Raw genomic sequence first — 14,012 nt, 5'->3', positions numbered from 1 at the left:
AATTCTGACTTTTATATTACAAGAGATGTATTGCAAATAATGAAAAAATTATGTACACAGATGATACCTTAAATAAGAGGGTATATCTGTGATATCTTTCTGGAGGAACATTGTATCATTTTTTAATGCATGCATTTCTAAATGACAATGACTGAGGATTGAGTGTCCTCATAATCTAATCTAATATCTATCAAGTAAAAGTAAACTGAAAGACTGGATTTACTCTGTTCGGGGAAGAAAAAGAGTGAGCAGTAACCTGAAGAGGTTGGTAACACTTTAGAATTGTCTAATGGGGTAAAACTATAGTAGATGTTTCCATGGTCAAAGAACAAAACCAGAGCCCATAAATAGCGATAATTATTAATGATTCTGAAAGTGAATTCACAGAAACATCTTTGTCTTTGGTATAATTGGATTGTGAAGTGTGTTCCTGTTCAAGTTTATGATTGTAGGCATATACAATATACAGGCTATGTATGCCTATGACAACAAGGGTATAAATGCCATGAAAAGGAGCTTTGTTTTGCAACAGCACCTTAAATATGAGAGTATATCTATCATTCTGAATTCAATTCTGACACTGACTAAGCAGTCACTGTACCCACAGGAGGGGGAGTTGTCAGCACGTGAGATAAATATGAGGTACCAGGTGTCCCCCGCTTTTCGAACGTTCGCTTTACGAAACCTCACTGTTACGAAAGACCGACATTAGTACCCCGTTTTCACTTTCAGAAGGTGTTTTCACTGTTACAAAAAAAAGCAGCGCACGGGGAAAATCAGCGCGCGATAAAAGGCAGCGCGCCGCGCACCCCAAGCAGCGGCTCTCCCTGGATTTGGAACAGCATTCTCGCCGGCATTGCTTAAACACGTACCTGTGAGCAGCCGTTTGCAAGATGAGTTCTAAGGTATTGGAAAAGCCTAAAAGAGCTCTTAAGGGTGTTACACTTAGCGTAAAACAGGACATAATTAAGCGTTTTGATGAACGAAGTAAGGACTAAGTGAGTTTGGCTTGTGGAAGCTGACGAAGATGATGTTGAAGAGGTTTTGGCATCCCATGACCAAGAACTGATAGATGAAGAGCTGATGCAATTGGAAGAGGAAAGGATAACAATCGAAACCGAATGCAGTAGCGAACGGATCGACGGTGACTGCGTGAGATTTTCGCTGCAATGATAAAGCACGACTTTAATTTTGAAAGGGTACATAGGTTTAGGGGATATTTGCAGGATGGCTTGAGTCCTTATAAAGAACTCTATGATAGAAAAATGCGCGAGGCTCAGCAGTCAAGCAAGCCTTCCGCATCAACCACAGCAGACGACGAACCTCGACCTTCGACATCGAGGCAGGCAGTCATAGGAGAAGATGAGCTGCTCTAATGGAAACAGACGACGAGATGACACCCCAGTGTCCCACCACCCCAACACCCAGGCTGCGGACAGATACTGTACCGATTCGCGGAGAATGCAACAGTAGCCGGGAGGCACACAGCACATCTTTAAGAAAAAAGCCGAAATAAACATGCTAATTAATTAGGCGCCGCCCGACACGTAATTAATTAGCATGTTTATTTCGGCTTTTTTCTTAAAAGATGTGCTGGATGCCTCCCGGCTACCGCTGCACCCCTGCATGCTTCGCGGTTCGGTATCTGTCGGCAGCCTGGAGGGTGGGGGCCACTGCACCACCCAACCTGCGACGACTCAGTCTAACACACCATCATCAGCGTGCTCGGCACTGAACCAATTCCGGTAAGTGATACTACACTGTACATAAATTATTTCTACTTTATATCAGTTGTGTATTTTTATGTGTTATTTGGAATGATTTGGCAGCTTCATAGCTTAAAGGTCACTGGACAGCGCTTGCGCTGTGTTTTTGCCAACAGCGCTTGCGTGAGATTTTCTGCCGAGAGCGCTTACGCGAGATTTTCGCTACAGAGAACAGTTCAGTAATGATTGTGGAGAAGTATTTCTACTTTATTAGGGTGTGTATTTATCATATAATTCCTGTTTTTACTATATGTTACTGTTATTTTAGGTTTTATGTGTTATTTGGCATGATTTGGTAGGTTATTTTTGGGTACGTGAACGCTCACAAATTTTTCCCATATAAATAAATGGTAATTGCTTCTTCGCTTTATGACATTTCGGTTTACGAATTGTTTCATAGGAACGCCCTTACCTTCGGATGGCAGGGGAGACCTGTACTGTATTTCAGGTGGGCTCTGCCTGCCTGATGAGACCAAGGTGAGATGGATCTGGCAGTCAAGTGAGGGTGGACTGGTTAAGGGATACCACCCTTGAGATCTGAGATCAGTATGGTGAAGTACAACAGCTAGATCAGACCAGATGAAAGTGAACTGCTAGTCATGTGATCCTGGGGGAAGGGAGTGCAGGTTATCAGATAAGACCTGGATTAGGGAGCATTGCTTGCTGAATAACATTAGGGGTGAGGTCCAGTACGAGGCAAATGAGTCTGCGGTGAGACCATGAGTTTTCCCTGGGTGCTCCAGTTTCCTCCCACGGTACTGGGTAGTTAATCGGTCATTGCAAATTGTCCTGTGATTAGGTTGGGGTTAATCAAGGCTGTGGGGGTTGCTGGGGCAGTATGGCTCAAAGGGCCAGAAGGGTCTACTCTGCGCTGTATTGCAAAATAAATAATATAAACTCAACATAAATCATACAGAACTGTAAAGTTTATTGAAATTAGTCAGACAATTGTATTTATGAGAGTAGTTATAACAAGGATGAACCTAGGATATGTTGATAGACTTGGTTGAGAAAGGGTGGCAAGATGCTTTTGAGTGATATGTAACTTTTATTCATCGGAAATCAAACTTACGCTGGTGTCAAGTCAAGTAAATCAATGGATTTGCTCTTTGTCTCCCCTCCTTTCTCATATTCCAAAATAATTCCTATTTAAAATAAAAGCATTGTAAAGAAGTTAGACATTGTAAAGTTCATTCTCCCCTCCAAACACATCTGCTAATCCTGAACAGTCTCAAGATTTTTGAGAGATCAGGAACTAAGGATACAATGGAAAAGCAATGATTCTAACAGAATTGCATCAAATAGTGGTATGGGTTTGTGACCACAGATCTGACACCCTAAATGGCCTCAGTACGTTCCTCAGCCCACCATTTGGTTGGTAGTTCCCCTTACCCTAATCTCTCTGCACAGGTGGGATCCCCACCCACCACCATCAAGGCGTCACCTGATCAGCTCTTCACCTTGGTCTCACCTCACTGGCAGTGCACTCTCACCACAGCCTCATTCTAGATTGTAGTGTCCACTCAGCTGACAAGCAATGTTCCTTACCTCAGCCACTCCTGGATATCAAAGCAATCCCAGCTCAGTCTCAAACAGCTAGAGCGCTGTTAATCCAGCATAACAGGACAAATTACTATTTCACCTCAAGCTCATTTGCCTTGTACTGGACCTCACCCATAAATGTTATCCAGCAAACAATACTTCCTAATCCAAGTCTCATCTGATAAGCAGCACTCACTTCCCCCAGCATCACATGATTGGTAGTTCACTTTCATCTGGTCTAATCTAACTGGTTGTACTTGCCTGAAAGAGTATAAGGAATACAGAAGCATGTGCATGAGGGCATGAGATAACTTGAGCAGAGAAGATCAAGGAAAACCCAGAGAGGTTTTACAAGTATATTAAGGGAAAATGGGTAACTATAGGGAGGATAGGTTCTGTCGAAGATCAAAGGGAACACCTTTGTGTGGTGCTACAGGAGATGAGCAAGGTCCTTAAAGAATATTTCCCCTCTGTTTTATCATGAAGAAAGATATGAAAACTTTGGAAATAGGAAAAACCAATTGGAAGATCTACAGAATGGTCCACATTACAGCAGAGGAGCAGTTGGATATCTTAAAAGGTATGAAAGTAGATATATCTCCAGAGATTGATCCAGGTGTATCCAAGACCACTGTGCAAGATAGGGAAGAAATTATGGGAGCCCTGGCTAAGATTTTTGCATAATTGTTAGCTACAGATGAAGTACCAGTAGACTGGATGAAATGAATATTTATTTAATAAAATCTGGGAATTTTAGACCAGTAAGTCTAACATCTGTTGTAGGTAAGTTACTGGACTGGAAAAACAGGGGTGATGGGGTAGCCAACATGGATTTCAGCATGAGGGATCACATCTTATAAATTTGATCTGAGTTTTCTGATGAGGTGACCAAAAATGTTGATGAAGGTGGAACAATATAAGTACTTTCAATGGAGTTCAGTAAGGCCTTTGATAAGGTTCCAAGTGGTAAACAGCTCTGGGAGGTGTAATCACATGGAATCGAGGGAGAACTTGCTAAATAGATGGTTGAAAGCAAAGGGTGAGACTAAAAGGTTGATTTTCAGACTGGAGGCCCATAATTATTGGTGTGCTTCAGGTGCTAGTGCTGGACACAATGTTGTTTATCATCTACAGCATATCAATGATTTGGATAAAACTGTACAAGACATGGTTAGTATGCAAGTCTGCAGATGACACTAAAATAAGTTGGTCAGCAGACAATGAAGAACGATAGCAAAAATTAGAGGAGTTCTTCAAAGTTCAAAGTAAATTTATTATCAAAGTACAGATATGTCACCATATATGTCAACCCTGAGATTCGTTTTCTTACTTAGTTAATCCAAGAAACATAATAGAATTGATGAAAGATCACAACAGGAGAGACAAACAACCAATGTGCAAAGGACAACAAACTACGCAAATATGAAAGAGGGAAAATAATAAATAAATAAACAAACAAACAAACAAACAAGCAAGCAAGTAATATGGAGAATGTGAGATAAGGAGCCTTGAAAATGAGTCCATAGGTTGTGGGACAGTTCAGTGATGGGACAAGTGAAGTTAGCTGATGTTATTCCCACTGGTTCTAGAACCTGATGGTTGAGGAGCAATAACTGTTCCTGAACCTTGTGCAGTGAATCCTGATGCTCCTGTAACCCTTCTTCCTGATGGAGCAGCGAGAAGAGAGTATAACCTGGGTGGTAAGGGTCCTTAATGATAGATGCTTGTTGATAGTAGACAGGATGGTGAAAAAAGCTTTCGGCACACTGGCCTTCCTAAGTCAGGACAATGAGTATTTTAGATGAGAGATCATGGTGTGGTCTTACAAGATGTTGGTGAGGCCACAATTGAATATTGTGTTAGTTTCGGTCTCTCCGCTAAAGGAAAGATGTTATTAAAATAGAATGCTTGTAGAAAATATTAACAAGGATGTTGCAAGGACTTTAGGACTTTTGGAAGAGGCTGGACATTCCTAGAGCAAAGGAGATCAAAGGTGATCTTATAGAGGTGTTTAAAATTATAAGAGGCATAGATAGGGTGAATTGTGCTCAGTCTTTTTCCTAGATTTGGGGAATCAAGAACCAGAGAGAGGAGAAGATTTAAGAAGAACAAGGGGCAATTATTTTTTTACACAAAAGGTGGTATGTTTGTGTTATCAGCTGCAGTGGTTGAGGCAGATTAAATAATAATTTTTAAAATACATTTGGACATGGTACATTGATTGGAAAAGTTTAGAGGATACTGAGCCAAACATCCGCAAATGGGACTAGCTTGGATAGAATATCTTGGAAATAGGCTGAAGGGTCTGTAACCATGCTTTATAACTCTATAACTTTATGATTACTTTCTTATCCTAGCTTAATCTGGCTACTAGTTAAAATTTCAAAATTAAGTTAATTGGTTATGTAAATCTGTCACCATTTACCACCCTGAGCTTTATTTTCTTGCAGGCAATCAAGTAAATACAAGAAACGCAATAGAATCAATGAAGGCCCACACCTAACATGATAGACAAATAACCAATGTGTAAAAAAACTGTACAGATACAAAACGGAGAAGGAAATAAATAAATAAATAAATAAATATGGAGAACATGAGATGAAGTGTTCTTGAAAGTGAGTCCATAAGTTATTGGAAGTTATCTCCTCTGGTTCAAGAGTCTGATGTATGAGGGGTAATAACTGTTCCTGAACCTGGTGGTGTGAGTCCTGAGGTTTCTGTACGTTCTTCTTGGTGGCAACAACAAGAAGAGAGCATGACATGGATGGTGGGATCACTGATGATGGCTGCTGCTTTCCTGCAACAACACTCTATGTATATGTGCTCAATTGTGGGGAGGGCTTTATCCATGTTCAATTGGGCCATATCCACTACTTTTTGTAGGCTTTTCCATACAAGGGCATTGGTGTTTCCATACCAGGCCATGATGCACCCAGTTAATATAGTCTCCACCACACATCTACAGAAGTTAGTCAAAGTTTTAGATGACATGGGAATCTTCGCGAACTTCTTAGAAGGTAGTGACACTGTACTCCAGCTTCATTTGACTGGCAATTCCCTCTCTCATACCAAATAGTAATTTCTCCTTGCAGACCTCTCCTGAAAATAAGTTCCATTTCACCACAACCTCACCTGCGAGAGTGCCTTGAAACTTGAGTGTCTCTCCATGCAATGTACCCTCAATCTGTAACAACCTGGCTGGTAGTTAATCAAACTGCTCTCTCGGCATGGTATCAACAGATAGTCAGCTCCCCCTCAGCCAGTCCCATCAGGTAGGTAGTCAGTCCTCACTCAGTCCCACCAGGCAGGCAATTCCCCTCACTCAGTCCCACCAGGCAGGCAATTCCCCTTCAATCAGTCTTGCCAGCTAGACGGTTCCCCCTCATTCGGTCCCGGCAAGGGCAGCACTCCTCCTTTATCTAACATCCTTCATCCCCTTTCCCCGGCGTTACCTGGCGGATAATACCGCAGGAGGAACCTCTTCAGTTTCATCTTTCTGGAAGTGCGTCCTTCCGTCGCCCAGCAACGAAACGGCTACCGGGCATGCGCACCACCCCGTCCGGCGGCAGTCGGTCCCTACCGCGCATGCGCTCCTTCTGAACGCCGCGGCGGAGAGAGTGAGTCGTGGCGAAAGAAAAGCGTTTTGCTCAGGTTTAGAGCTGATTCTCCCGAGCTGAAAGTACTTCTCGGCTCTATCGACGCAAATTAAAACTAAGTTCTTGTTCAAAAAAATCGTATTCCTGAGTTGATCATCGGGATTGAGGAGGAGCTACTTTCTCTCCTGTGGTATGGTTTCTGTGTGGCTAACGAGGCTAAAATGAACGGACAACATCTGCAGATGCTGGAAATTCGAGTAACACACGCACACACTCACACACAGAGTGCTGGAGGAACTCAGTAGGCCGGGCAGCATCTAGGAAAATGAAAACTGCAGACTCTTCCACAAAATAAAGAACACGAACTGCTTTTGAAACTCAGCAGGCCAGACAAATGTGGGAGTGAAATGAACAATCGATCTTTCGAATCCGAGACCCTACATCGGGACTCCGCTTGGAGGCGCTTCCACAGATGGGGCAGATGAAGTGGTGCATAACCTTACATTACTTGCAGGTCACCCCAAGTACTTCACTTCCACTTTTGAGACTCTTGGGAATCTGTAGGGATGTTGTATTTGTTTGAGGAGAGCATGTACCTTCTGGCAGTCTGATAATCCTGTTATCTGGCAGTGCAGAGGGCAGAGTGTCAGTTTCAGGGGTCTGGAGATATTGTGCTTCAGAGGGCACTTTTGGCGATTCCTTACAGGGAATTTGGAGGATCTTGAGTAAACAGCATTGGTGGCATTTTCTCACTTCCTTGAGATGATGACTGTTGGTTGTCTAAGTCTCAGAAAAACTAGAGGAAGGTTGTGATAACTTCTTTGAAGAAGATCATGAATTTTTGAGATCCTGATCTCCAAATACTGTATGCAAGAATTTTTAGTCGTAGTTAAAGTAATCTCCTCCATTTCAGAACCTCAGAATAATGTGAAACTAGCAAAAGGAACGATTTTGTGCTTGGTGGCTCAGACAAAACAGGAAGTTTGTTAATATAGTAATTTTCTTGGTGAGTCCCTAACAAAAAGGTATTTTTTAAAGGGGAGAATTATCTCACACAATAGCTGGTACACCAAATAGATATGCCAGCAGGAAGGTCTCCCAGAATTTCTGTTTTATTAGATGTGTTTTAGCCTTATTGAAGAATTCCACTCAATTCAGTCAACTTCACACACAAGTTTTTTTGTTGGATTTAGATCTAATTCATCATATAATCACAATATTTGTTTCTCAACACACAGAGACCAAAATGAGGAATCCAGCTTAAGGGAGAGTTTGGGAAAGCTGGTGGAAGTGAAGATATTTCAAATCAAAATATTGAGGTTTATTTTGGTAGATTCAGTACTGTGCAAAAGTCTTAAGCACATATTTATATATATGTAGCTAGAGTGCCTAAGACGTTTGCACAGTACTATAGTAATTTTAGGCATTGTATTGTACTACTGCCCAAAAAAAACACATTTCATGACATATGTGAGTATTGAGATTCTGATATGGTCTCTATTAGGAACTGAGAATGGGAAGGAGTCAGGGAGAGGGGAATCATGGTTGTAAAAGAAGGGAGAGGGGAAGGAGCGGGAAGCACCAGAGATTTATTCTAAAATGATCATTAAACCAATTGTTTGAAATGAAATAACCTCGCCTGGTGTCTCAAGGCTGGGTGTGTCTGCACCTGCCCCTCCCCCCAAGCCATTACGAACATCCTTTTATTTATTTAACAACTCGCGGATACTTCCTCTTATTTACCCCTCGATCATGACCCCACTAAGGAGCACCAGGCCATTGTCTCCCACACCATTACTGACTTTATCCGCTCTGGGGATCTCCCATCCACTGCTACCAACCTTATAGTTCCCACACCTCGCACTTCCCATTTCTACCTCCTACCCAAGATCCACAAACCTGCCTGCCCTGGTAGACCTATTGTCTCAGATTGCTCCTGCCCCACCAAACTCGTTTCTGCATACCTCAACACTGTTTTATCCCCCCTTGTTCAATCCCTTCCTATCTATGTTCATGACACTTCTCACGCTCGGAAACTTTTCGATGATTTTAAGTTCCCTGGCACCCACCGCTTTATTTTCACCATGGAGTCCGGTTCCTATATACTTCCATCCCCCATCAGGAAGGTCTCAAAGCTCTCTGCTTCTTTGTAGATTCCAGACCTAACCAGTTCCCCTCTACCACCACTCTGCTCCGTCTAGCGGAATTAGTCCTTACTCGTAATAATTTCTCCTTTGACTCCTCCCACTTCCTCCAAACTAAAGGTGCAGCCATGGGCACCCGTATGGGTCCCAGCTATGCCCGCCTTTTTGTTGGCTTTGTGGAATATTCTACGTTCCAAACCTATTCTGGTATCTGCCCTCCACTTTTCCTTCGCTAAATCGACGACTGCATTGGCGCTACTTCCTGCACGCATGCTGAGCTCGTTGACTTTATTAACTTTGCCTCCAACCTTCACCCTGCCCTCAAGATTACCTGGTCCATTTCCGACACCTCCCTCCCCTTTCTAGATCTTTCTGTTTCTATCTCTGGAGACAGCTTATCCACTGATGTCTACTATAAGCCTACGGACTCTCACAGCTATCTGGACTATTCCTCTTCTCACCCTGTCTCTTGCAAAAATGCCATCCCATTCTCACAATTCCTCCGTCTCCGCCACATCTGCTCTCAGGATGAGGCTTTTCATTCCAGGACGAGGGAGATGTTCTCCTTTTTTAAAGAAAGGGGCTTCCCTTCCTCCACCATCAACTCTGCTCTCAAACGCATCTCTCCCATTTCATGCACATCTACTCCCATTCCATCCTCCCGCCACCCCACTAGGAATAGGGTTCCCTTTGTCCTCACCTACCACCCCACCAGCCTCCGGGTCCAACATATAATTCTTCGTAACTTCCGCCACCTCCAACGGGATCCCACCGCTAAGCACATCTTTCCCTCCCCCCCCCCCGCTTTCTGCAGGGATTGCTCCCTTCATGACTCCTTTGTCCATTCGTCCCCCCCATCCCTCCCCACCGATCTCCCTCCTGGCACTTATCCTTGTAAGCAGAACAAGTGCTACACATGCCCTTACACTTCCTCCCGCACTACCATTCAGGGCCCCAGACAGTCCTTCCAGGAGAGGCGACACTTCACCTGTGAGTCGGCTGGGATGATATACTGCGTCCGGTTCTCCCAATGTGGCCTTTTATATATTGACGAGACCCGACGCAGACTGGGAGATCGTTTCGCTGAACACCTACCCTATGTCCGCCAGAGAAAGCAGGATCTCCCAGTGGCCACACATTTTAATTCCACGTCCCATTCCCATTCTGACATGTCTATCCACGGCCTCCTCTACTGTAAAGATGAAGCCACACTCAGATTGGAGGAACAACACCTTATATTCCGTCTGGGTAGCCTCCAACCTGATGGCATGAACATTGACTTCTCAAACTTCCGCTAATGCCCCACCTCCCCCTCTTACCCCATCCGTTATTTATTTATTTATATACACACATTCTTTTTCTCTCTCCCTCATTTTTCTCCCTCTGTCCCTCTCACTATACCCCTTGCCCATCCTCTGGGCTTTTCCCCCCTCCCCCTTTTCTTTCTCCTTAGGCCTCCTGTCCCATGATCCTCTCATACCCTTTTGCCAATCACCTGTCCAGCTCTTGGCTCCATCCCTCCCCCTCCCACTTCCAAATGTCTTACTAGCTCTTCCTTCAGTTGGTCCTGACGGAGGGTTTTGGCCCGAAACGTCGACTGTACCTCTTCCTAGAGATGCTGCCTAGCCTGCTGCATTCGCATGCAACTTTCATGTGTGATCCTTTGTTCCTTGCACATTTACAAATACACTCTCCACTCCAGTTGACAAATACAGTACTGTGCAAAAGTCTTAGGCACCCTTACTTTATATATGTGCCTAAGATTTTGCACACTACTATATGTAGCACGCATATGTGTTTGAAGAGGAAATCTGGAGATTGAACTCCATAATATGAAGAACTTTCCTATCTTTTCAATAATAACACAATGTAGTTCATTAAAGTTTTGCTTTTTAAACAAGGTGAATCTTCTGTTATACCTGAGCCACAATAAAATATTAGCTTGTGTTTTTATGCACTGGTTCAATTTCATTATTCAGTCACAAAGGTAAATTGTGGACTTGCAGCAAGGTTCATGAAATCTGCACTTTTCTTTCTTGGTCTTTCATGTGCCAATATACAAAAATATTCAACATCATGCAACACGCTTGGAGACCATTTCTTATAGCATCATACAGTACAGGTATAGGTCCGTTAGGCTAACTCTTCCGTGCTGACCAAGGTGCCTACCTGAGCTAATCCCATTTTCTGTGTTTGACCCATATCCCTCTAAATCTTTACTATCCATGAACTTTAAATGTTGTACTTATATCTGCCTCTACTACTTGCCACTGGCAGCTCACTTCTTATATTCACCTGTGTATAGCTTGCCTCTCAGCTTCCCTTCTCCCTTCAATCTTTCCCTTCTCCATTAACTTAAGTTCTTGATTCTCCAACCTTGGGAAGAAAGACTATGTTCATTCACCCTGTCTATGACCCTCATTATTTTATACACCACTATAAGATCATCCCCATTGTCATAGTATTTAGTGAATAAAGTTCCAGCTTGCTCAACCTCTCCTTATAACTCAGTCCCTCAAGTCCTGGAAACATCCTCCTAAATCTCCTCTGCACTCTTTCCAGCATAATGCATCTCTTCGAAAGCAAGGTAACTAAAACTGAACGCGACATTCCAAATGTGACCTCACCAACGTCTTGTACAGCTGTAATATAACATCCTGACTTCTAAACTCCACACCCTGACTGATGCAGCTCAACATGCTAAAAGACTTCTTCACCACAATGTCTAGCTGTGATGCCACTTTCAGCGAAACATATACTTGTATTCCCAGGTCCTTTGTTTTCCAACACTCCCCAAATCCCTACCATTTACCATGGAAGTCCAACCCTGTATTCCTGAATTAAATTTCATTTCCTATGTTCTTACATGTTCCACATTTCTGCCTAGAGAAAAAAGATTCTGACTATCTACCCTATCTTTGCTTCTCATAGTTTTATATATGTGATGCCAAACAAAACTATCGGACGATTGGTGCTAATGAGAGAGATAAGAGAGAGAATGGAGAAACATTCAAAATGCTAATAAGAGAGAAGAGAGGGATTAACAGAAAAGAAACACAATTCAGAATATTGACAGACCTGTTACTTTGAACCTGAACTGTTTGAAGTTTGATGGACAGGTGATACCCTAGCAGGGGGGATAAAAAGAGCAGGTTCGCTAAGGCACACGACACACCACGACACCACGAGACCACGAGACGAGACCCTGGAAAGAGAAGTGTGCCCCCACAAGTGGTGGGAGTTCGGAGGTCCGGTTCACAGGAACCGACCAAAGGCTCACAGGGTGTAAAGGTACGATCGGTGGGAACCTGGGGTGTGTGTCCGCCCTTGCCTGGGTGCCGGGTTCACCGCGGAAGAACGATCATATCTGGAACAGAGGGTTCACAGTCAGGGACCACAGAGGGATAGAAGATATAAAAGGGTCAGCCTGAAACCAACTGCGAAGACATCAAAGGTCTGCCTGATCCAAATTGCATCCCTCTCTCTCTCTCTCTCTCTCCAATGGTACCACAACGATTACTGCGAACTGCACTAAACTGAACTGAACTCTGCGTCACTTAAGACTGATCATTTTACCCCTAGACTGCGATAGAGCTTGGTTGATTCCTATTACCCTAGTTCTGTGTATATATGTGTATTATCATTGCTAACCTGTTACATTTATATCCTTACGATTAGAGTACTGTATTACTTAGTTCTTTAATAAAACTTAAAGTCCTAGTAATCCAGACTCAAACGAGTGTTCCATTTCTGCTGGTTTGACAACCCAGTTACGGGGTACGTGACATATACTACTATCAATTTGCAACACCAAACCCTGCACCCGCCTCCTCCTCCACCCTACCACAACCTCCAAACTTCAGAGAAAAGAATCCACCTCTTCTTATAGATAGTACACTGTATTCCAAATAATATACTAGTGACACAAAATGCTAGAGGAAGTCAGCAAGTCGGGCAGCATCTGTAGAGGGGAATAAAGAGTCAGCGTTCATCAAGAATATACCAGTGAATGAGTCGGGTGGCATGGTAGTGGAGCAGTTAGCACAATCTCTTTACAGCATCAGCGATTACCGATTGGGGTTAGATTCCTGCTGCTCTCCGTAAGGAGATTGTCCATTCTCCCCGTGAGCATGTGGGTTTCCTCAGGGTGCTCCAGTATCCTCCCAAGTTTCAAAGATGTATGGGTTAGTTAGGGTTAATAAGATGCATGTGTGCTGGGTTGGCACTGGAAGCATAGGAACACTTGTGGGCTGCCCCCAGTGCAGATCGCAGACAATCATGCAAAATGACATCTTTCACTGCATGGTTTGATGCACATTTATGTGACCTTTAAAACTTATTCTGTACCCTCCCCAAAACTTCCACATCCTTTTGGTAATGAGGTGACCAGAACTGTACACAATACTCCAAATATGGCCTTACCTAAGTTTTATACAGTGGGATCTCAGTGAACTGAAAGAGTAGGTGGAAATAATCATTGCAGCGAGCTTCAAGTAAGCTAGAGCTCCAACAGTTTCACTGGAGTATGGGCACCAGAGCCTTGGTGAGAATGGTGATCATTGAGAGTTTCAAGAGAAGCACTCTCCAGAGATTCATTATGACTTCCAAATAATAGGTAGTAGATTATCAGTCTTATCTAGTGAATAGTAAGATCTGTTGAACTGATAATCTAAAGTATAGGGCAGCACATTTTAAGCTATTCCCCTTTCTTAACTCTACGTATTTTCAAGTGAAAAAAAATGCCGGTAAAATCATTCAAGCTTCATAACATGATGGAGTCATGAGTACTTATGCAGTGAGGCAACACCTTACACAAATTCAAAGGTGGAAATTTTCCAGATTATTGTGGACCCCAGCTTTATTCATTTTAGAGACACCCCCCCCCCACAGTAAATGTATTGTGAAAAGGGTAGAGATAATGGAAAAAGGGTTTTGAAATTACCACCACATATCTTTTTATCCTG

General features: G+C 43.1%; 1 protein-coding gene across 1 annotated transcript in view; it reads right to left on the bottom strand.

Annotated features, from left to right (window-relative positions):
* Positions 1–6,816, bottom strand: part of daw1 (dynein assembly factor with WDR repeat domains 1) — a 71,198-nt gene extending 64,382 nt beyond the window's left edge. Inside the window, exons 1-2 of the mRNA XM_063044841.1 lie at positions 6,761–6,816; positions 2,839–2,911 (exon numbers count right to left, since the gene is read on the bottom strand). Coding sequence (XP_062900911.1) covers positions 2,839–2,911; positions 6,761–6,800 — 113 coding nt within the window. The 5' untranslated portion in view covers positions 6,801–6,816. The remainder of the gene's footprint in view (positions 1–2,838; positions 2,912–6,760) is intronic.
* Positions 6,817–14,012: the final 7,196 nt, after the last annotated feature.

Source organism: Mobula hypostoma, chromosome 4, assembly GCF_963921235.1.
Source record: "Mobula hypostoma chromosome 4, sMobHyp1.1, whole genome shotgun sequence".
NCBI classification, from domain to species: Eukaryota; Metazoa; Chordata; class Chondrichthyes; order Myliobatiformes; family Myliobatidae; genus Mobula; species Mobula hypostoma.
The sequence above is the reverse complement of the archived record's forward strand: the minus strand, read 5'-3'. Positions and strand labels throughout refer to the sequence as shown.